Genomic DNA, 24,846 nt, shown 5'->3' with positions numbered 1-24,846 from the left:
TTCAGTAATCAGCAGAGATTAAAACACATTAGTAAGTGTGAAGAAGTGTGCAATTGCTTATAATAAATACATAGCTAAAATATTAAATGAGAGGGAATGGTATACCATATCTCACAAAGAAATAAAATATAATGTTTTACCTAAAAAGCTGTGGGGTTTATATGAAACAATATATTTAAAAATCTGTCTTACACATATAATCCAGTGTTCCAATGGGTGGAGAGAACTGCTTCAGGAACAGTGGATTGAAGGTCTGTGCACTACCAAAATCAATAATCTTAACAACATTCATGTAAGTGACGATGATATTGTCTGCTTTGATATCCAGATGCAGGATTCTCCGACTGTGCAGGTAGTCCAGACCCTGAAGTATCTGTACGATATACGCCACCACGTCATCCTCTGAGTATCGGAACCTAGAAAGAGAGATAAATGATAAGACAAATGAAATAAGATAAATGAAAAACCAGAGGTGTATTTCATAATCTTTATGCTGGCAGAGAAACTTGTAATAATATTTAAAAATAATATTTCATTATCATTTACCAAACAAGATTACTTAATGAATGTTTTTTATTTCTAAAGGGATAGTTCACCCAAAAATGAAGTACTCAGTCTCTGACCTGTCAATCAGACTATAGAGCATCTCTTTCCCTGAGCAGCACTCAGAGATGAGCACTAGGTAGCGTGGGGTGACGTAGGCCTCATGCAGAGCCATGATCTTCTCGTGGTGGAGGGACTTCAGTATGTCGTACTCCTGTAGCACGGCCTGTTTGCTCTCAGGCTCATACGGCACAATCTTGGCCATGTACAGGTTACCGGTGGCATTTTCCCGACACTCTCTGATCACACCAAAACGACCTCTGTGGTGAAGAAAATAAAAGGGGATCAATGGCTGTCAAGTTCAATATTATAGATTTATTTGTTTTTTCTAATAATAAAGATTTTTTTTATTATTATTATTTTATTTGCTTGGGAAAAGTGTTGATATTTCCTTAAATAAATAAATGAATAAATATCTCTAGATATTCTGTAATATTTTTAAAATGTGGCTTTAGTGTCCAAAATAAGTGTATTTTTATGGCAAAAGGCCACTGTATAAAAGAAGTAGTTAAGTAGTCTTGCTTAGCTTCCCAGGAAAGCCACTGATAAAAAAAATAAATAATTTTTTTTTTTAATAAAACAATAAATAAAATAAATAACATTGTGTAAAAACAAAGTTAAAAAAGTGAATTAAGAAATAAGCAATCAGATAAATATACACAAATAAGTTTAAATAAATACAACAAAAAATCTCAATAAATAAAAGTACCAAAACAAGAAAATAAATAATTTAACATAAATACAACTATAAAAAATTAATTTAAAAATAATAAAATAAAATATGCATGACTACAAAGAAAACAAAATATACATAAAAATGATTAAAAAAAACAAACAAATAAATAAAAAGGCATCATGAAAACATTTAACAAAATAAAACAGTACATCAAATGCTGATTTACATTATTGTTCTAGTAAAGTGTTTATCATGTTATGATATCATATGGATTTACTTACAGCTTCTTTTGTATGTGGTGTTGTTTTGATTTTATTATTTAATGTTGATTTGATAAACAGCCATAAATATGTTCTATAGTGACACTGATGTAAGGTACTATAAAAAAGATCAGTCACTGCACTTTACCTTGCTTTCTCATCCATGAATGTGTACGGTTTCTGTGGGACTCCCTGCCTTAGGGTTGAGTCTCCAGGTTTTCCTGTAGGGGTCCTGCGCCCTGTAGGAGTGATGCGTCCAGAAGGAGTGGCTCTTCCACTTGGAGTCATACGATTGGGTGTGCCAGTACCCTCCCCTACAGGACTCAGACTTGTAACTAACACCACCGGTGGTGACAGGGCAGGAGAAGGCGTTTTTGGGGTGACTGGGGTCACATGTGCTGTGGTGGTGGTCGGGACATACATGGGCACTGAAGAGATAGGCTTGCCGATAGCAGGTGGAGGGGAGACCAGAGGGGGCGGGGACACCGGAGGAGTTTGAGATGGAGGGGAGACCGCATTCACAGGGGACTGAGGTTTGGGCAGAACAACGGGTGGTGAGGGTTTGGCAGGAGGAGGTTGAGCTGCAGGGGATGCTGGGGAGGGTTTGGCAGGAGGAGGCTGAGCTGCAGGGGATGCTGGTGAGGGTTTGGCAGGAGGAGGTTGAGCTGCAGGGGATGCTGGGGAGGGTTTGGCCATAGTGATGTTGAGAGTAGTCTTAGCTTTAGCTGGGGTAGGAGCACTAGGGGATGGAGTTCGGATATCAGGCACAGTACGATGACTCGGGGGGAAGGCAGCAGGGGAAGGTGTCGTAGCTGATGCAGGTGCAGCAGGAGGAGACACAGGCTGTACCGGCTGGACTTTAGAGGGCGCTGAAGTCACCGGTGGTCCTGCAGCCTGTTTAACGGCAGCAGGCTTCATTGCAGGTAGAGTCATGGTAGATGTTACCACTGAAGGCGCAGGAGCCGGAGCTGATGAAAGCGTTTTGACAATGACTGTTCCACTGGACTTTTGGGGTGCTGTTGAAAAGACTTTGAATTTGAAAAACGAAGATGCATATATGCATAAGTTCAATTCAAAATTATAATACACTACTGTTAAAAAGTTTGAAGTGGGTACTAACATTTTGAATGATTTGGAATAAATTCTTATGTGCTTGCCAAGGTGGCATTTATTTGATCCAAAAAACAGTAAAAACAGAAATATTATGAAACATTATCATTTAAGGCAGTGGTCTCGAACTCAATTCCTGGAGGGCCAAAGCTCTGCAGAGTTTAGCTCCAACCAGCTCCAAATCACACCTGCTTGGGAGTTTCTAGTAATCTTGATTAGCTGGATCAGGTGTGTTTGATTAGGGTTGGAGCTGTGCCCCTCCAGGAATTAAGTTTGAGACCAATGATTTAAGGTAACAATTTACACTTTATTTTAAGGTATACTTGTTCCAGTGTAATTACACATTTAAGTACTGAGTAATATTAATTAAACACATGTAATTACTATATGGTTAGGGTTAAGATTAGGGTTAAATATATTAATATTATATAATTCAGTATTTTGGATTAAATTCACTGTCATTCTGTAGTTTTGTGACATGCCATTTGTCCTCAAAGAACATGAAAAAGGTAAAAGAAACTAATAATGCATTTAATATCGGTACTCCTGCAGCAAAAATTAACATGGCTTTGTTCTGTAAATTATTGGCTGCCAACCATGTAAAATTGTTGAAAACCACTAATTTAGGTAAAAAAAATTGAGCACCTGTTGAGTCCAGGATGATTTTTTGAGACAGATTGCTGTAAGGTCCCTGACCAGCCTTGTTCACACAGGCCACTCTGAAGCGGTATGCGGCACCAGTTGGAAGGTCCGTGACATTATAGTAACAGTCAGCCACACCTGTGGCTACTATCAGCCAGTTAGTCTCACCTAGGAAAATAAATATTACATTGTTACACGTAAAGAATAAGAATTGGTTGCAACACCCATCCTTTCCAAAAGAGGGCAGTAGAGCTGAAAAATAATAACTGTCTTTAGTTTCCTCTACACTCGTTTTGTTTTTTTTTACATTTGAACAAAACATGTAGCAAGAAAATATATGCGATTTAGGAAAATCAAGATATTACAGTATTACCATTATAAAACATTCAATTTTTGCTTTTAAAATCAAATTGGAATGGAGCTGACAATCTTTTCAACAATATACTTTATGAATCTCACTTTAAATCGTCAGTCAGAGTAAGAAAAATAATGAGTGCTGTCCACTAACCCTCTGTCTTCCTCTCCAGAGAGTAGGTGCATGGTGCCGTGGTGTCTGAGGGTCTCCATACCACCAGAGCGGTGTTTTTATACTTCTGAGGCACCTCAGGAGTCCCAGGACTATTAGGCAGACCTACAAAATAATATTTAGTGTTTACTACTAGAAATTGTCTTGGTTGATATGTCTTTTGGAAAAACGTTCAATAGATTGGGGTAAATACATGTTATTTATTTATTTAATACTTTATTTATTTAGCAATCACATATTAAACTTATCAAAAGAGATAGTAAAGAAATTAAGAAAGTTACAAAGTATACATTTTAAACACATGAGGTATGATAAAATATATATGATAATGTTTCTTAAATGCCAAATCAGCATATTAAAATGATTTCTAAAGGATCATGTGACACTGACAACTGGAGTAGGCCTAATGGCAGCTGAAAATTCAGTTTTGCCAATCACACAATCACAAGAATAAAGTACACTTTAAAACATACTCGAATACAAAACTGTTTAAATTGTAACAATATTCCACAATGTTACACACTGAGACTATCCCCAAAACTTTTGAAAGGTAAGTGTATGTTACCGACTTTAGTGCAAATTGTATAGAAACTGCACTTATAAATGATAGCTGATTAAATATTATAAAGCTGAACATAAACAGAAAACTTCATATTTGCTATAGAAAGTCACATGCTTTTCCACATTTTTGCAATTTACACATTTTTCCTTCACCATGGAAACTTTCAGACATTAATGTTTGATTTTATGATATTAATTTTGTAGAAAGAAAAAGAAAGAATAAATAAAACAAAACTGTCTCAGGTAAGGCAACTACATAATATTCGCACCTCTGCTAGCAAGTCACCTTTCCATATTAATCAGCTTTGTGAACCACAAAAAGGTGTGAATAATTTATGGCCTTCTGTTCTAGGAGAAAATAGCTTTGCACAATGATAAGCAGTGCATTAGCCTGCTCACGATGTTAGAAAGCCAATGGCATTTCTGTTCTCAAGGCTAAAAGAGATACTTCCTGAGTCTTGCTGTGATGAGTTATGTACTAACTCTTAAAAAAAAATACATTTAACTGTTCTTTCACTCTCCCACTTTCATCTCTGTTCTAGCCTTTACTTTTCTGAGAAATTCTGGATCACTGCATTGTAGCACTTCTCTTCTTATTTTCTCCTTAAGGGGTTTTAACACTGACAGTGATTTTGTGCAACAAAATGATGAGATCGCGTTCATTTTTAATGAGAGATTTCATTCATTTTCAAGTTTGAGAAAAGTGAAGCATAAAATCGGATGCATAATCATGTCAGAAATTGTCAGTATTCTTGACTAGTGTATTGATGATCATTGTTGTTCATGAAATGATCTATAATGCATTGCTGCAATTTATACATAACCACTTTCCCCAGCAGAATATTTAATTGTTGTGGATAATATCTGAAAATTTGTTTTGTTTTCTTAATCTATTTCTCATTTACCTATCTATTCTCCTTCCTAATCAGCCAGACTTTTACTTCCTCATTAGCTTTCTTTCTGATTGTTCTTGTCTTAAACTTACGAGCAAGGGACACAACGCATGAGCTGGTCACAGAAGCCAGTGAGTTCGAAGCCACACATTCATAAAGTCCTGCATCCTTCTTAGTGGTCTTCATAATCATCAGCAGCTGTCTGCCGTCAGGGCAGGATATCATGTTCATCCTTGGGTCTATCTCAAGTGGCTTCTTATCTGAGAATACACAAAGTTGAAAAGCAAAACTGTTAGTTGGGAACTTTTTCCAAAATCATAATCTCAAATTCACAACCTGGTGTGCTCTTATGTTAATGTTGACATTTTAGACTTTGATTTTGGTGTTGTTACTTTGAGGTGACATTTACTTTGAGGTGAAAAGAGATCGTTCTATATATAGCCAAAAACAAAATAGGCTTGCTTGTGTCAGCACAATTGCTATTAATGCATCTAGAATTTATGGTTAAGTGCAGCACAGATACTTTTAAAGAACAAAATACCAATAAATATATGCGTTTAATCTATTTTTTTAACTCTCAAAGTACTCCATATCGGCTGAGATGGTATAATGTGAAAGAACTCATTTCTACAGATACAAAATGAAGCCAGTATTGGGAGATAATACACTTACAATTACTGCAAAATTATTTTATATTCAGTATATTCAGTTAAGGATATTGCACTCAATTTAGGTCAGATTATATTATCTTTAGTCCCATAGAAGCTTATATTACAGTTTGAATCAGACCTTTCATCCATGAGATGCGTGGGTGAGGACTGCCAGCGGGGAGGCAGCTGAGAGTTACAGGATCTCCCTCCAAGAGAACGTGGTCCCTTAGTTTGATATGGAACACAGGAGGGAAGTCTAATTGTTGAGAGAATCAGTGAAAAGATTAGTGAGACAGGCACTATAATTTATCTCCCACAGCTGTGCCAAAGCAAGTCCATATGCATAATTGATTCATCGATGATACATGTAAATCTTTATAACATGACTGAATGTAATCAAATAGGTATCTCGTTTTGTGGAAAAGTTCCTGTGAAATTCATAAAATGAGATGTGCAATACCAGATGTTAGACGTGTGTACTGGCGAGAACGGAGAGAGCCATTCTCCCTGGCAATGGATGCTGGGATGTCTGGTTGGGAAACCGTCTTGTCTCTTTTTCCTCTCGTCAATCCCCAGCGGTCCCATCGTGATCTGCGCTCAATTTCTGTACCTGAAAAAAAAATGACGGCCTTTTAACAGCAGGAAGGAATGATCAAATTAAGAGAATTAACAAAAAAAATGTTTACTTTTAACAGCTGATTCTGATTGGATGCTTGACATGGAATCGAGTGATTCTGATGAGGTCCCTTTCCCTGATTGGGCAGCAATTTGGTTCTGTGGGACACCCATCCTCTTCAGACTGCCACCTTCTGAGGTGGAACGACTCAGTTTTGTGAATATAGGTGTCCTCTTCTCCATCTTGCTTTCATTATCATCTTTCCTGTCCTCAGAGTGGCTCCTAATCCTTGTGGATAGGCTTGCCATGGTACTGCCGATCTTCTTGCGCATGGCAAGGATAGGTGACTCTGAGGGTGCTTTGGACTCAGGCTCTGGGGGAGGCTCAGGACCTCCATCCAACCTCACCATCTCAATCTCTTTCTTTTCTTGGGATCCCCTCCGTCCCAGTGCCCAGGACAGACGACGCCTGGGTACTGAAGGTTCCTCTTCTTTGAGCTTCTCTTCCTGCCTCTCTACTGATGGGGTTCTTTTCAAGCGCATTGAGAGTCTCCTCATAAACCCAGGGTCCTTCTCTGCCTCACGTAGATCCTGAACTGACTTGGACTTCTCCTCCAACCGCCTTGGAACAAATTCTAAGGGTGCACCAATTGGCCTTGGGCGATACATTTCTTCTGCAGTTTCTGGAGCAACGGTGGAAGGCTTTTCTTCAGTCTTCTGGAATGAGAAGCGTTTAAGACTACGAGTTAGAGAGGACTCACGCTTCTTGAAGCGAGCTTCAAAGACCTCCTCAGATGCAAGGTCCTGAATGTTGCTTCCAGGAGACGGCTCTCGCTCAGAGGAGGCACGAGTGGGAGTCTTAGGAGGACTTGGCTCTTTAGGAGGATTTTCTGTTGAGGCAACCCGAGAAAAGACTGCAGGATGTTCAGTGGTTTGGTGAAGGTCTGGTTTGGAAGAAGTTGACAAAAGGGTTGGTTCAGAGACGTGTCTGGAAATTGGTGCATAGACTGGGACTGATGCTGGGCTGGTTGTAGGTGTAGGCACAGGAACAGGTTCAGGTTGGCTAGATGCCTGGACTGATGGTACCATGATGGTCTGCATGATACTAGCATATGCAGACACTCTACCATCTGGGAGCACTGTACGTGCAGGGAGTGATGGAGTCACACAGGTTGAGACGACACCCTGGGGGCTGGGAGCTGGGGCAGCTGTTGGGGACACCATGATTGAGCTGGTGGTAATGGTGACCTCTGGAGACTTTGGTGATACTTTTACATCATCCTCAACTTCTTTAACCTCATTCTCGACTTCTTTAACCTCATCCTCAACTTCTTTAACCTCAATCTCTGGAGCAGGAGGCTCCACTTCTTCCTCTGGTTCTTTATCCTCTCTTTCTTCCTCTTCTTCAATTGTTTCCTCTACTATGGGGGTCTTCAACTTAATTTCATCCACTTTTTGAGATTTTTCACTGGGCTCCTCTAACTTGCTCTGGACCTTCTCTTGTGCTTCTTTATTTGTTTATTTTTGTTTGGGGGTTTTGGATTCATCTGCATTAGTTTTTGGCACAACAATGACTTCTTCTGATTTATTGTCCTTGTAGACAGCTGATTCTTTTTCCTCAATTTTCTCTTTCTCATGTCTCTCTGGTTCTGGCGTATGAATTTTTGGGGTGATAGGGCGAGAATCCTTGACTGGCTCTGTGAGAGCAGACATAGATACAGCTTCCTGCAGTCGTCTCTCTTCTATTTGTGCCAGTGGGATCTCTAGAGGTGCTCCCATCCGTCGGTGCAGGGGCATGGGCTCTGAATCACCCTGGCTGAAGGAAGCACTCTTGCGGAGTATCTTGGTCTTTGGGATATCATCTCTAGGAGACTCGCTGGATGCCGCTCTAACAAGCGGAGGGTTACCAAGGCGAGACCCCCGCACATAGCGCTTCTCATCGCCCATGCCTAATGTCTCCAGCAATGGGCCTCGTAATCCACTCATCTTGTTGTCTACAGAGCCACCCCTGAGAAGTCTCTGCCTCATAAGTTCCAATTTTAGGGCATAGTCTTCCTGGCTCAGCTTTGCAGCTCCTGGACTTGGGCTTCTCCTTGGAAGCTCCATAGATACTGACTTTTGTAGAATTCTACTTCCATCAGTAGAACTTTCTTCTGTGCCCTCCTCAGGTTTGATGTGGAGCTGTAGGGCACTGTCAGCCGAGCTCCCTCTGCGCAACTCTCCTCTGCGACGTGCTCCCTCTGGCTCATCTGACTCCATGCTTGAACCTCTGCGCATTGGTCTCTTTGCATGTTCTGCTCTTTTGGCCAGTTCTGCTGGTTCTACATCAGATGAGCCTTTTTCATCATCTTGTGTTGACCTCTTCCTGGCTTTACCCCTAGCAGCTGCATCTCCACCCTCTTTCTCTGACATCTCCACATCCATGGGCTCTGACGTCTGATGGCTTAAAGCAGGCCTCTCAGCATTTCCATTCGGTCTACCTGGCATTTCATCATCCCCTACAATTTCAGTCAGTGACATTCTAGAACCTGAGAATTCCATGTTTATGGGCATTGGGATAAAAGGCAGCTCATCAATGTCTTCATCCGAATCTGAAGATGACGATGGTGGTGGTGAGCCTTGTTTCAGATGTCGTGGAACAGCAATGGAAATGTGGCTGGAGGAGTCATCCAGTAACTCGGGTATAGATCTCATCGCCATCTTAGATTTATAGCTGATAAGAGATCGCTAAAAGAGATATGTGAGCATTGTTACAATGACATACTAAAAGAATCTATAATGTTTTAAGCGCTGAACAAAAGTCATTAAAATGATCTTACCTGCCATTTTCTTCTGGACATAAACTTTTTGAGGGACTCTGTGCTGATGCTTTTACCCTTATTCAAGGTCTAAAAGAATGAAATATGTATTTTAACAATCACGGTAAATAACTTTTTCCAGTAATTACTTTGATCTAAAATGTTTAAAACTTAAATTAACTTGATATTGTATTAATTTATATAATATATTTGGATAGCCACGCGTCTAAAGGAGCATTCCTTGCTGTTACCTTGAACCAGGGGTGCCGAAGACATTCGTTAGCATCAGGTCTCCTGCGGATAAAACAACATTAAACAATTTGCCAGTTAACACAAAGCGCTCTTAGCAGTAGAAATCATTTTCTCAACAATATATTATCAACAGGAGTGTGGTGCTGCAAATAAGCACCGTAGATTCCACTTACAATCTATCAGCCACCAGCAGTTTAATGACGAATCCCTTAGCTTCATGGCAGAGGTCGGTAAACATGCTTTCTTCAAAAGCTACATTATAGTTCCTGATGTTGAGAACAGAACTGCGGTCGTTTTCTCCAGCAAAAGGAGAAACTCCAGTGAGACTGCAAAATAGAGTTGTTTGTTGAAGTCTTAACTGAAGATACTGGTATTAGTGATGAACATTCTAATTAAACATATATTTCTATAATATACAACTGTATAACACTAAACTCAAAAAATTAACATAATATAATGTAAAATTATATAAATATTTGTATTCTAATAAACATCTCGGTTACGTATGGTAACCCTCGTCCCCTGAAGGAGGGAACGGAGACGTCACGTCGGTCACCGACTAATTGTGACGTCGAGAGTGACCGACTGAAAGGCAACACATTTGAAATAATCCTACCATAAGTATGTTAGAACTCCAACAGGCCTGTAAGACAAAAAAGTTGAATTGTGAGGCACTAATATATTCATGATACTTTAGAGGCTGCATACAGATTTGTTCAAGAGCTGTTTTGTGATGGAGGGACCAGGTGCGTTACCAGATGTCCGTTGCCTTGGAGACGGGTGTCTGGTTAACAATCTCTGGGGCGACAAATTCTGGAGTGCCATATTTGCAGTACTGTGCCTCATCAGGCGTGAACTTAACAGCATTTCCAAAATCACATATGCGGATCTGATCACTACTAGGGTCTGCCATGAGGATATTATCAGGCTGAGCAGAAAAAAAGAGGAGTCTAGTCAACACATCATTTCCTTACCGTGATTATTCCTTACTTATGGAAGTAAATGGCAACGACAGCAAATTACATAACATTTACCTTTATGTCTAGATGAAGTATGTCATGCTGATGAAGATAGCTAATACCCTCCAACAGCTGCCTCACGCTAGAACGGATCTGCAGTAAACAATTCAGACAGTTTAGGGATACGCGTCACTTTTACTAGTCCTGTCCCTACAGAAATTCTGAAAAGAATACATTCTTTATCCTCTCTATAACTAGAAGATGCTAAGAGAAATGGCCCACCACAAACCAAATGTGACAACAGTCTGCTCAAACATTTGAAACTTTTCTGGTCACTTTGAAAGTTCAAACTGGTTCACTCACCTCTGACTCCATTACTGTTGATTTCTTTGTAAGCCTTTCGAGAAGCTCCTCATGGCATCTTTACACATTGTCAAGGACAATCACAATGATGGGGCAAAGCTTGTGATCAACACATCATGACTACAACGTGTGAGAGGAAGTGTGATTGTGCCAGATTGGATGTGAGATAGTCATACAGTGGGGTCCAAAAATCTGAGTACACAAGTAAAAATGCATTTATTTTATACACCATTTCATTTAAAACATTTTTTCATCGCAAATTATAATCAATTTATAAACAGTTTAAGTTCAGTGTTCAACTGAAAAAATTAACATGTCTTAGTATTTGGTTTGTTTTTCTTTTGCAGTCTAGAAATAGTGCAGAACCTCGATATTTCATATTCATTTTACACACGTTTTTTGTGTTTTCAATTTTTCGAAAGCCTAAAACTTTTTCAGACTTCCAGACTCCACTGTGTGATTATATCAGTTTAAGTGCATGTTTTATGTAAGATGTCCTTTATTTGTGTGGCTTCCCCAAGAGACTTTGCCCTGAAGGACGCATAAGCCAACTATTTGTGACAGTCAAAGCACAGATGGACTGAAGCATTACACACCGGAACAATTCTAAGGCAGGTGTGAATATATAGGGTACAGGTTACACAAGCATCTGTAGCAACTCTTAACGCAGAAGGGCACTATTCATCTTTACGTCTGACTCACAATGAACTACAAGATGACAAACTTTGAATGTCACAGAGTTCAAAATAAAACTTTACTCTATTTAATTAAACTTGCTTTTATGGCTGGGGATCCTTAAAGCTCTCAGAGATATTAAAGGATACAGCTCGCTAATGATGATAACAGCATTCTTCTTCTCGAAGGCGTCATGAAAGTAGAGGATCCTCTCATGGTCTAGATGAGACAGGATGTTCAGCTCTCTCAGAGCGGAGGCCTTCCGTTTAGCCCGAGCGGAAATGAACTTGGCTGCATATTCGATCTTTCCCGCTTTCTGTATCACTCGTTTCACATATGAGAACGCCCCTCTAAGAAAAGAACATTTCTCATCAAATCATAGAAAACAGAACATTTGTTTGGGGGAAAAAGGTGGATGTGTTTTAACAGGTGTCAACAGTATGCAAACAGTATATCAGTATGTCACAGTATTAGTGTTTTTACTGTATTTTGATCAAATAATTGGTGAGCATAGGAGACTTTCAAAATATTACAAAAAATCTTGTATTTTAAACGGTAGTGTACATACAGACAAATATTGTGTAAAATACACATTTTTAACATTCACATCAATATTTTTTAGTAATGTATGAAATGCATATTTATAATCATCTTTTTTGTTCACCGTCTGTGGTCAAAATGTTGCCAAAAGATACAAGGTAGCTTTACAAAGCATGCACCTATGATGCCTTAACATCCTTTTAGAGCAGACAGCTCACTAGGTTTTGGAAAAGAGCTATTATGCACGTAGAGCTGTAGCATGTGTCTGTTTGCAGCGGGTTCAGGTCTTAATAGAACGGTGGCAGTCGGCCATAAATATTATAATTAAAGCACAGAGAGAGCGACAGCATGCAGAGCAGAGATACAGCGCCACAATGGCTGCACTCCTCTTCGCCCAGTCGAGCACTCAGTGTACCATTGTGTTAAACAAATAACCCTCCCTTTCAAATGTGGCTTTGACTGTCTTTATATATTAAACAGTTTCAAAGTCGCATTGATGCTAATCTGACCAGGTTCAAAACTGACATGGTTTGAGGAGTATGATGAGCAGCATATTGACCGGAGGTGTTGATATAACTGCATAATATATTGATTAATTAATTTAGATCAATATTTGTATACGAAAACCCCAAATAAAGATAATTAAAAGACATTGCTGTGGCAAATGGTTTTAGATGTATCTAATGTACTGTTTATGTCCATATTACTAAACATATTGCTTTAAACAGACAGTCCTGATATTTATATTAAGGGCTTCTGGGTAGTTACTAAGAAGCTGTGCAAACCTTGTCTGTACGAGGCACAGAGCTCCGATTTTTTACAACCTGAGAAATTTCAAGGGTCTTGTGGCCTCTTGTGAAGTGGCTGAATCATTCTTTGATTGTGGAGCTTGAAATTGCATCCTTCCCTACCAAAAGTGTATTTTTAATAATGTGCCAACCCGTTCCTCAGCTGATGCTTTATTAAATCTTAGACGTGTGTGATGAGTCAGAAGACCTGAGATCTGTCATCAGCGAGAGCTGATGGAGTCGGCTTTTTGAGTTTCTAGGCCGACAGAGGAAATCATTTGTGATAAATGGTGCATGTCCAAGTGAGGCTCCAGGCGGATGACTCACCTCCCAATTTCCTTGTGCACGTCATAGTAATCAGTGAGCCTACGCATTTTTCTTAAGATGGACGCCTCATCCTCCATGGGGTCGTCTTTGTACTCTTTAGCTAGACACAGAAATTACAAAGTTAATTATTAAAAGCCAGTCAAATGAATTAAACATGCACTATGGGTTTAATAAACCTATTTTCACATTTTTCTGAAACATTTCAACACTTTCACTACCATTTTAATATACGCATATATTATATTTGATATATTTGAATGAATAAAATAAATGTGTATTGTTTATTTTATCCACACATATTTATTTGTTATTTTTCTTTCAAGTGTGCATACAGTACGTACATAAATGGTTTGAAAAATTTATTATATGATTGTATGTTTTGTTGTGCTTTGTTAACATTATTTTCTATAAAGTTGCTTTAGAACAGAATATATTGTAAAAAAAAAAAAAAATAAATAAAAGCTAAACACTTACATTTGTGCAATTAATAAAAAAAACTTTTTTTTAGATAATATAAATTATTTAATTGAAATACATTTATATGTTATACATGTTCAAAACATTTTTACACATAATATTTCTCATTCAGTATAAATGATAAAATTTTCTGACTTTTTGATATTTTAGGAAGGGGTCACTTCATAATCGTAATCTTAAGGATATCAATAGTATAATTCAGAAACTCATTGGAACTTGAGATGGACAAGTGGAACCCATACAAAATGTTATCTTTGGCCCCAAGACAGTGCTGGATTTATCACTTTATTCCATCTCACCTGGTTAGGACACGAGGTTGCAGTGAGGTGGTAGTGAATAAACGTGCTTAGAAACTCAACCACCTTCATTAAAATGAAAGTGCTTACCGATGTGGACAGTCAGCTCAGCCTTGCAGGACACAGAACCGGCTAGATTCTTAGCAGTACAGGTGTAAACCCCTGAGTCATCGGCTTGAGTGTTCACTACCACCAGAGAACATTCATTGTCATCGTACACAAATGTGAAATGGCTGCTTTCGGACAGCAGGGTGTCTCCCTGAAAATCAGAGGAAAACAACTGAGCGGCCATCCAACTGTTGTGATTTGAATTTAAAATGCTTTTGTGTGGGTTTGAGGTGAACAGGGTAGTGACGAATTAAATAGAAGGCAAAGCCTTGAGGCAGGAGATGGAATATCCAACAGTACCATTCAAAGCATAAATTAGCATGATTTTAAGGATGTGATAATGCTCTCAAGGATATGGCTCAAGGAAATATCAGGCAAGCAGTGTTAGTGAGAGATCAGCGGGTGGAAAAGGGGCTGACATGGTTTGACCTCAAGATCCGAATAAAAGTCAGATCTACCTTTAAAGTAAGTTCTTCCAGATGTACATGGGAAATAGAAAAGAGCTAAACCCTCAGTGACTAGTATTGATATGAAAACATCAGGAATGTCTTATGGTGAAACAGCAAGAATTTTTGGCTTCAAAGAATTGGGATTTTTAAAAACAAACCTAAAGCACAAGTGCTCCTAGTTGCCCCTTGTAACATTTTTAAATTTATTGTTATATTTATAATGTTAAAAAATAAAATCACATTTTTGTACTTACGATGTTTATTATTTATAATGTAAATTGTTTCATAGGGACATTTTTCCAAAACCATTTTTCTATTTAAATGAGATATTTTTTTTACTACTATTTATATTCCCAGTTCGCAAGCTGCAAATTTGTTGAGTATTATAGGTTTTCACTGCCACAAATGTAGATTTATTAAAAGAGAACCATATTTAATAGAACATAAATTTTATTATTTTTAATATTTATTATTTATTAAAAGAGAACCATATTTAATAGAACGAAAACTATTTTCTAATTAAATGGTACATGCACTACAACAAAAACACACACCTTATACCAGAGGATGTCTGGGACGGGCTTTCCTTCAACCACCACCGCGAAACGAGGAGTCTCGCCTACATTCACATCCAGGTCTTCCATGATGGTCTCAAAAGTTGGTGCCACTAGAGACAGAGAAATCAATGAGACTCAGATTATGTTTAATAATAACAGAAACACATCCAGTTTGTATTCTGTACACAGCAACATACCTGCCATTTCCAGGATTAGGGTGCAGGTGTCGCTGCCATACTTGTTGCTGGCGATGCACGTGAGCTGACCAACATCATTGCTCTTTACCTTGCACAGCTTCAGCGTATGCTGGTCATCATCAGGCATGCTCAACTCAAACAGACCCGGTCTGTTAGACAATGTCACTGCCCCTCTGAAAATATAAGTTTCATAAGTTATGAATAATTATTAAGCATAACAAATACGTAGCCATTCCAAAATGATTGGATGCATTCAAAATGCAAAATACCTCTTCCATGTGACCGATGCATTGACGTGGTTGAGAGTGACTGTGATGCTTAAGGGCTGCTTCTCCACCATATACACAATGTCTGGCTTGTCAATGATTACAGGAGCCTCCTGGAGGTATGGACCTGCAGACAGAGAGAGATAAAAGCCAGTCTCTTGCAGTAACTCATACATCTCATTGACCCGTCTGACTGTGGCTGTCCTTGTCTGCTGAGGCATACCTCTATCTAGCAGCTGCACTGGCTCGGTGGCAGGCGATGGCTTGCTAAAGGCCTTGCTGGTGATTGATAGCACCCTGAAGGAGTAGCGGACACCTTTAGACAGATTGGTAATGGTATAGATGGTCTGTTTCAGGCAAGAGGCGATGATGGTCCACTGGATCGACCCTAGAGCTTGCTGCTGAACAGCATACATCAGGGAGCTAGGATCTGGAAATTTAAAATCAAAATCTTTTTGCGTTAAGTTTGAAAGCCAAAACCAAAAAAGGAAATCTGATTACTTCAGATACATTTTTCAAATACACTGCAAAGAGAGGAAACAATATCGAACAAGGACACTCAAAATGTTATGGCTTAAGCAGTCAATTCAGCAGTAAATCTGTGATTGTTTCCAAAAACATCACCAAGACATATAATATCTGTTGGAAAGCAATAAATAAAATGTTACGGTACCACAGTGCTAGTAAACTATATTTAGCTGATGGCCATATTTGGAAATGTGTTAAGGAAATAAGAGGAGGTCAGGTTAATCATCTGTGATGTTATCCAACTAGCGTCACCACACTGTTGCTCTATCAATATTTACTGTATGCTGAGAGAGTACATTTAGTATAAAGAGAGGATGCCAATAGAGTGACTCTTGGAAATAAAGATCACAAATGTGACCCTGGTGCACAAAACCAGTCATAAGTAGCATGGCTATATTTGTAGCAATAGCCAAAAATACATTGTAAGGGTCAAAGTTATTGATTTTTCTTCCAAAAATCATTAGGATATTAAGTAAAGATCATGCTCCATGAAGATATTTTGTAAATTTCCTACCGTAAATATATCAAAACTTAATTTTTGATTAGTAATATGCATTGCTAAGAACTTCATTTGGATACTTTTAATAGATTTTCTCAATATTAGGAATTTTTTGCACCCTCAGATTTCAGATTTTTAAATAGTTGTATCTCGGCCAAATAGTGTCCTAACAAAGCACACATAAATGGAAAGCTTATTTATTCAGCTTTCAGATGATGCATACATCTCAATTTAAAAAAAAAAATGGACCATTATGACTGGTTTTGTGGTCCAGGTTCACAAATGAGATCTCTTTAATGGAAGAGTTAACCCAATGACAATTGTGTAATTTATCATCACATATCAAATTCAATAATTTTTTGTTACACAAAGCTGTCATATGGCTTTAGAAGACTTAAAATACACTGCAAAATGTCCATATTTATTATGCTTCTGTGGTGCTTTTGAATCATTTTTTAAGCTTGAAAGCACTGGTTTCTATTCATTGAAATGACATGAAAGACAACAGAATTTCCCTTTATTGTCAAACTAATCCTTTAATATCTCTATTTCTTTAAGACCACAATAAGATTAAGAAGAGAGCCACTGGTCGCAAAACAGAAAGTCCTGTGCCAAACTTACACTATTGGTTGAACCTAATCAAGTTGCACTTCTGGTGCAATTAGTGGTGCAAAAATGACACACTTCAATTTTAAGAGCTTTGCTTCACTGGTTTTGCACTTAAAAACCCCCAATAATGTCAAATTTGTCTTTAGAGTTTCAGATATGTCAACATTTGTGTCTATTTTCATTTCCCCTAAAGTATTTTAGGGAAGCATCTGAGAAACGATGGATATTTAAACTAAACATAACTGGGAACTCCATTAAGAACAGCTCTATAATCCTACAGCTATGAAAGAGCAACCACTGACCAATTAAAATGTTCCTTTGGGGAACTTCAAACCTTTAAATGAGAATGTTACAGTACAAGAAGAGTTTCTAAATTAAATGAATATATACATAAATAACATGCATAATTATACCAATGGACGGATCCAGTCTTCTGGGTTTCTTCCAGCTTAGCGTGATAGTCTTGCCAGTGATGGACTCAATGACTGGGGCCCCATCTGGCGGGTCAGGAAGGATGTCTAAAACGACAAAAGTGTCAGTCAGAATATTTATTTGGTGCCAGGGGAGTCTCTCACTATTTTTCACACATGCACACATATGCTTCAGCCTTAAAATAAATTGTAGTATTGCTTTGAACAGTCTGGCATGTGTAAAAAAAAAACTAAAACAGAAATAAGCTGTGGTTATATGACACTGGGAGCGTCTAACTAATCTTTTGGAGTAACTCAAGCCAGCAGTAGGCACTGCAAATTCAAAGAAAAATATTTTTAAAACATCATTTGACCAATTACTTTTGAATAATTACTAGACAAGGATTTTAAAAATAATTTTAAATAAATATAAGAATTTATATAAAATGTATTTATTATTTTATATTAATTAATCTATTTTTAGGTTTTTACTCAGGGAACTTAATAATATGCAATGTAATATATGCACTTGTAATATGCACGTTTATTGTGTCAATATTGTGGTTACTGATCTTTGAAATCATGTTCATATTGTGGCCAAAATATTATCATAAAAAATAATAATATAATATAATATACAAAAAACATGCATAAAAAGCTTTTTTTAACTTACTTGTGAGCTTTTAAGTCCTTTTTAAGATGCACTTTTTCTAACATATTCAAGTTGTCAAACATAGCTAGCAGAAGCCATTGATATTAAACTCACCTGTCACATAAAGATGGGCATAGCAGGTGGCCTTGCCCACTTTATTGGATATGACACACTTGTAAACTCCTCCGTGGGCATGACAAACAGAGCGGATCACCAGGCTGTGAACATCTCTGACTACAGAAGAGACAACATAGAGAACAAACACGTCATGTTCCTGCTATTCCCGCCACTCACACTATCATTTCCACAGGGACTGCTTTCCGGAAAAGCTTAGCAGACTGTAAGAAAATTAAATTATGTTATCAACTAACTTACACTGTGTCATTTTTCTGTCCTCTGTGCTGTCAATCCTCTTGCCATTGTGAAACCAGATTATGGCTGGATACGGCAGGCCAGCCACTTTGCACCGGAGCACAGCCTCTCTGCCCTCAACTACATCCAGATCGTAGAGCGGCTTGACAAAGTCAGGCATGGTGAAACGTTCCACCTCATTCTCAGGCACCTCAGGTTCCTCGGGAATGGAGGGCATTTTTTCCAGCTTTGCTCTAGTAAAGATAAACCAAAATCATCAAGATGTTATGTTTTTATGCAAAAATGTTTCCATTGAAGGACAGTTTTGGGATTTTAGTCCTTTGATGCTTCACCAGAAAATAAAAACTGTCATCTTAAACATGTCAAAATGCTGTTTTTGTCCATGCACAAAGCTATCATATCCATTCAAAAGATTTGAAATATGATGCACATGTCATATGGATAACATTATGGAACTAAAAAGCCACACTGATCTGTCCTTATATGGAAAAAGATTATCTAATGATTCTTCAAAATTTCTCCTTTTGTGTTCCATGGACAAAATAACACGATACGTATGGAAGGTTATTGTGGTAACTGTGACTTTTAAATCCTCACAATTTTTTATCTTAATTGTTAGATATAAATTTGTAATTGCGAGAAAAGTCAAAATTGTGAGATTAAAAGTCACAATTACCTTTTTATTTTTTATTCCTTATTCCTTCTCACAATTCTGAAGTTTTTCTTGCAATTGCAAGTTTATATCTCAAAATTAAGACTTTTCTTCTCAGAATTATGAGTTTATATCTCACAATTCTGACTATTTCTCTCAAGAATTATGTCGCAATTCTGAGTTGATGTCTCAAAAAAAAAAAAAAATCTCAGAATTGTAAGAAAAAGTCACAATAACCTTTTTATTTTTTTTTCATTTCTTATTCCTTATGGTGACTTTTCACAATTTTGACTTTTTCCTGGAAATTGCTAAAGTTTATATCTGACAATTCAGACTTTTTTTCCCTCCGAATTGCGCAGTTCTGAGTTTATATCTCTTTCTTTTTTTGGTGAACTAAACCTTTTAAACAAGTTCTGAGTGAATCATAAGTCAAAAGCTCATACATTTGAGAGGAAATTGCTGGTCTGGGCTCCTGCACATACAGCTCCGCTGCGCACTCGGCCTCCCCGTGTGCGTTCCGCGCTACTACTGTGTAGAGACCCTCATCTTCATTACTAACATGAGAGATGACTAATGAGTGCCGTCCTCCTTCTTTCAAGATCCGAATGTCGTCACTTTCCTCCAGCGGATGATCTGTTGAAGACATGACACACAAATGACTCAACCATCTTAATGTTATTTTACAGGTCTGACACTGGGAGGCACTCGAGGGAATCAGAGTCATACCAAAGTGGCTCCAGATGACCCGAGGAGGTGGCGTCCCACTGACCTTGCAGTCAAATCGAGCATTACGACCCTCAATAACTTCTAGTACATCCAGCTTACGGGTGAAGAGGGGCTCTATGGATGCTACGACCTTTAGCTTGGCACTAGAGGTCAGCTCCTCTATAAATCACATGACATGAAGCGAAATAGACAGTTTAATAAGCGTCTTGCAATATGCGCTGATGACTTCATGAAACCTTTGGCAAAAAGGGTCATACTTATAACCTAAGCAGCATGTTTGTTTATTTATTGGCATAAAATGGGCTGTTTCTTTTGTTGCTACTTCATGTTTAAAGGGATAGTTCACTCAAAAATTAAAACTCGCCTACATTTCGTTCCAAACCTGTATGATTTTCTTTATTCTATGGAACACACAAGAAAATATTTTGAAAAATGTGTTTATTTTGTCCATGCATTCTTGTTTTGGACTGCATTATCAACATTCGTTAAAATATCTTTTTTGTGTGTGTTTAGCAGAGGAAAGTCAGTGATACTGGTTTTAAATAACATGAGTGTGATGGTGATCTATCCCTTTAAGATTTTTGAGCACAACAATCCACTCTGAAATATATGCTTGTCAAGCTGTATAGGCCAGGCTGAAATAATCATGATGATTGTTAAAAATAGTAAAAAAAAAAAAAAAAATTGCTGATTTTTAATAAATTCAGTTGCTTATTTCCAATGTTAGGATAAATCAAAAAGAATATGCAGAGTTGCAGGTGCTACACCAAGCCAAGAAAATGTAATTTTTCATGATACAGTATGACTGGCTTAATGTAATGAGACTTGTAGAACAATGATGTGTTGGTGTATAAAACAAACCATGTGGACCAATACCAAAGCTGCTCACCTTTAGCTGTGCTCAGTTTGCACGTGTACATTCCACTGTCATCCTCATGTACAGAGTTAAGCAGCAGCCTGCACCTTTTCCCATCAAAGTGCATCTTACAGTCCAACAGAGCTGGTTGGATGAGTTTCCCATCTGACAGCCAATCAACATCTGTGTCCTGCGGGCCGATCACATGACACTCGAACAGGGCAGTCTCCCCTGCCTTCACCATCACGTCCCTCACTGGCCGAATGATGGCCAGGCCTGGTTCTATTGGACGAGCTGGAAGAAAAATGATAAGGATCAACCAAAGAGTGGTGAAGAAAAACACCCCATATAAGGAAATCCAGAGCTTAAGTTTAAAGCACACAAGAGTCTTTGCATGTGTTTAATTTTCTGCAGATATAGGAGACATAGTCTGCTAATAGCATGTGTTGTACAGCAGAGCAGATATATTAGAAGAATATGCTAATACCTTGTCTGTCTGCATAATCCACCCATGGCTCAGTACGGATCAGCTCAAAATTATACCCAGAATTCAAAATTGCCTGGTCTGAGACTCTGCATTTTGGCTCTTTCAGACTTAAACTGATCTTAAAATGCATATTATGCCAAGGCTAAACGTATGCATATTATTCCAAGGGTGCATTTATTTGATTAAAAATTTAAAAAATATGTTATATTACTATAGATTAATAATATTAATATCTGTATTAATTACTGTATTTTAATACATTTTAAAATACAATTTCTTCCTTTGATGGCAAAGCTGAACTTTTAGCAGGCATGACTCCAGTCTTTAGCGTCACATGATCCTACAGAAATCATTCTTACGTGCTGATTTGGTGCTGATGAAAGTATTAATTTCTTTCTTTCAAAAAAACAAAAAACAATACAAAACAAAACAAAATTCTTACTGGCCCCAAACTTTTGAATGGTATAGTATATATTAAATATACTGTAATATTATATAAATTATATTTTAACAAAACACTGATACTGACTCACTAAAGTAACCGCAAAACCTGTTAATCGTTCAACGTGCCTAAAATATGTTTTACATTGCAAGACTGCTTTAAAATCCTGTATTTAGTACATATAAATTATTGAGAGAAAATTGTACAACTGCTGGAAAAAAAAATCACATTTTATTAAATCAAGGTATGACACAATTTCTTCTGTCTTCATTTAAAAACTACTCAGATTATGAACACATTCACTGACTTACATTGAAAACTGAAATCAGCTGCAGCAGCGATCATTTGAAAAATCCTATTTATTAAATATTCAAAAGGTGATAAACAGTGTTGAGGAAGCTACAAACCGCTCATAAGGTAAAGTACTTCAACTACAGTGATTGTCAGGGTAATGAACCTATGAATGGCTTAGTTGTCTCTGCATATTAAGCTGAGCAAGAAGAAAGTAAATTAGCAATGAGATATCAAATCATCTTTAGGAAAGTATTATCTACATGATTTATCATGCTTGTGATTCCTTAATGCATACAGACCATGCAACACTAGCTGAAGCCCCTACCTTTCACCTCCAGTTTGCCCTCACACTGTTTAGTCCCATACTCGTTGATGATCTTGCAGGTGTAAACACCAGAGTCTGACTTCTGTGCCGATTTGATTATCATCTCAAAGTTGCCCTCCTCTGTCTCATGGACGATATGCCGTGCACCTGTTTTAATGGTCACTCTGTCTCTCAGCCTGATACAAAGGAAAATAAAAGTTTAGTTATGACAATATTTTTTTTTAAAATTAGCAAACAGTCCATACTGTTTAAAACTATATTATGAATTATCTAGACAAATAGTTTAGATTTGAACGTACCAATAAAGCATGGGTTTAGGCTGTCCACTCACTTGAACAGACATGGTCACCTCTTGACCCTCTATAACTGTTTGGTCTCCAATAACAACCTGTTATGTTGGTAAATGCAGAGGCTCATTATTGTTTTGTAAATAATACAAACCCCTAATGGGACATGTTGATGGAAAAAAAAATGAGATGGAAAGAAATTTTTTTCAATGCTTTTGCATTTTCTTACAAAACTTTGTCATTCCATGGAATTATTATTATTTTTTTTTTATTTTTTTTTTTATTTTTTTGCAAAATATGCAACTTTTCTGTTCCCCTGAAAAACTTGGCATTTGGTTAAACATTTGTGATGGAAATAAAATGAAGTTCAAGGATGAGAGTGAACGCAACGTTTCTTTTTTTGCGAGAGAACCCAAGACCATTTTTTCTCCCATCTTATGTTTTTTTCATGACCATTTTTACCATTTTAATATCCCAAAATGTAATCAGCATCTTAATGTTTCCAAAAAAGAATAGGAATTTTCATCTTTAAGATTATTCGGATTATAAGGATTACATGTTCACAATGGCCCGTAACCAGCTATGAGGTCTTGACCTCAGTAAATTTTTCATGTTCAAAAATAAAATTTGTTCTCTTGCTGTTAAACTCCTGATATGAATGTCTGCATGCCATGTATAATTCAGTTTAGAAAGTTTGCAAGAATGTTTAGCACCCTTGGTATATGATGGCTGCGAGGTGTTGTGCCCATTTTCGACTCCAAATTATTACCCCCTCACTGAAATCACTACCTGATTGCCTAATCCTAACCCCACCCCTAATCCTAAACCCTCCCCCACACCTAACCCTAAACCTACCAATAGCCTACTAGGGGGGTAATAATCTGGCGGGGTTCAGAATTTGGCACTACACCGGAGTGAACGAGTCTTCAGAGAGCTGTGAGTGAGGGCACGGGTGCAGCCAGATCCATCTATTATAAGTGTTTTTGGACTTGTCTTTTACACTTAATTTAACACTTTAGAAAGTTTAAAAACAATGCCTGGCTACGGCCATGGTTCACATGGGCATTGCAATCGCTGCTAAGCATCTAAACATCTAAACATCTTTTCTGGAACAGAAAGTGGATCTTCCTTGTTTGGATAATGTGTATGCATAAGTGCTCAATGATGTATTCTCATAGAATATTTTGGTATTTTCTGATACCTGAAAGGATGGAGGCTCCTTAAATCGAGTATCCACGATCTTCCTCGGCTCAGTTCCCCTGTAGGAGGAGAAATCCATCCCCTCCTCAAGAGGACTGAGGTACTCCTCATCAGATGTGATGGGACTGCTGACGTCCATGGGTAGACCAAGGTTCCCACGCTGGTCCTGACTGGGCTCTGTGAGAAATATCAATGGGATTGGAGTGGATTTACAAGCAATACTCATAGATTTGCATGTTTACATCTCTACATTTGGGCAACCTTTAACAAGTATAGTCAACATTCATCTCAATAAAAACATCTGCAGAACAATATGATTTTTTTGTTCGAAAACAACATCACGGATGGCTTAACTTGCTTAAATATTGACAACTTACCTTGGTCGTCAACTATATTAAGTATATTAAGTAGCATGTAGGTTCATGGCTGTGATGTAAACTAAAAGCTATTGGCTATTTGACCCAGTAACAATAAACAGGAAAGAAAACATTTCATAGTGTCTTTAAGATGCATCCATTCAATGTAAAGCTATACTGCTGACGTTGATTTACAAATGGACATACAGAAATAAGCTACAGAACTGAGAGTCATTCCTTAAGTGAGGTACATGTGTAAACATATGAAACCATTTGCCATTAGAGGCCTGAAGCCACGGCATGCGGTGAGACTCAGCGATGCATGTACCAGGGGAAAAAAATAGACACTGTGTCTCTTCTTACAACAGCTTAGAGCATATATATTACCGTGAACCCGGGTATGATTCTAATTTCAAAGCAGTAACATTTTTAAGAACACCAAACGGCTCAAAGGCAGTGGTTACTTTCACTTTTTGCTAAAGAAAAAAAGAATTAAACTTTTAAAACAAAGCATCCAAAAGTAGCTTAACAAAAAATTGGAAAATAAAAGCTTTGTCAAGTTC

General features: G+C 37.8%; 1 protein-coding gene across 1 annotated transcript in view; it reads right to left on the bottom strand.

Moving 5' to 3' along the window:
- LOC109066309 (striated muscle preferentially expressed protein kinase-like) overlaps positions 1-24,846 on the bottom strand; it is a 79,930-nt gene that overhangs the window by 4,774 nt on the left and 50,310 nt on the right. The window contains 32 exon segments of the mRNA XM_042730462.1: positions 193-416; positions 624-863; positions 1,688-2,555; positions 3,295-3,459; positions 3,800-3,922; positions 5,364-5,531; positions 6,061-6,177; positions 6,382-6,531; positions 6,608-9,263; positions 9,356-9,424; positions 9,586-9,628; positions 9,760-9,912; positions 10,203-10,229; positions 10,342-10,514; positions 10,621-10,698; positions 10,909-10,966; positions 11,733-11,933; positions 13,239-13,338; positions 14,102-14,270; positions 15,123-15,235; positions 15,323-15,495; positions 15,592-15,715; positions 15,812-16,018; positions 17,638-17,742; positions 18,401-18,520; positions 18,662-18,891; positions 19,754-19,943; positions 20,037-20,195; positions 20,926-21,186; positions 22,441-22,616; positions 22,740-22,828; positions 23,929-24,104. Coding sequence (XP_042586396.1) covers positions 193-416; positions 624-863; positions 1,688-2,555; positions 3,295-3,459; positions 3,800-3,922; positions 5,364-5,531; positions 6,061-6,177; positions 6,382-6,531; positions 6,608-9,263; positions 9,356-9,424; positions 9,586-9,628; positions 9,760-9,912; positions 10,203-10,229; positions 10,342-10,514; positions 10,621-10,698; positions 10,909-10,966; positions 11,733-11,933; positions 13,239-13,338; positions 14,102-14,270; positions 15,123-15,235; positions 15,323-15,495; positions 15,592-15,715; positions 15,812-16,018; positions 17,638-17,742; positions 18,401-18,520; positions 18,662-18,891; positions 19,754-19,943; positions 20,037-20,195; positions 20,926-21,186; positions 22,441-22,616; positions 22,740-22,828; positions 23,929-24,104 — 7,905 coding nt within the window.

The sequence above is a fragment of the Cyprinus carpio genome, chromosome B9 (genome assembly GCF_018340385.1).
Source record: "Cyprinus carpio isolate SPL01 chromosome B9, ASM1834038v1, whole genome shotgun sequence".
NCBI lineage: Eukaryota > Metazoa > Chordata > Actinopteri > Cypriniformes > Cyprinidae > Cyprinus > Cyprinus carpio.
The sequence above is the reverse complement of the archived record's forward strand: the minus strand, read 5'-3'. Positions and strand labels throughout refer to the sequence as shown.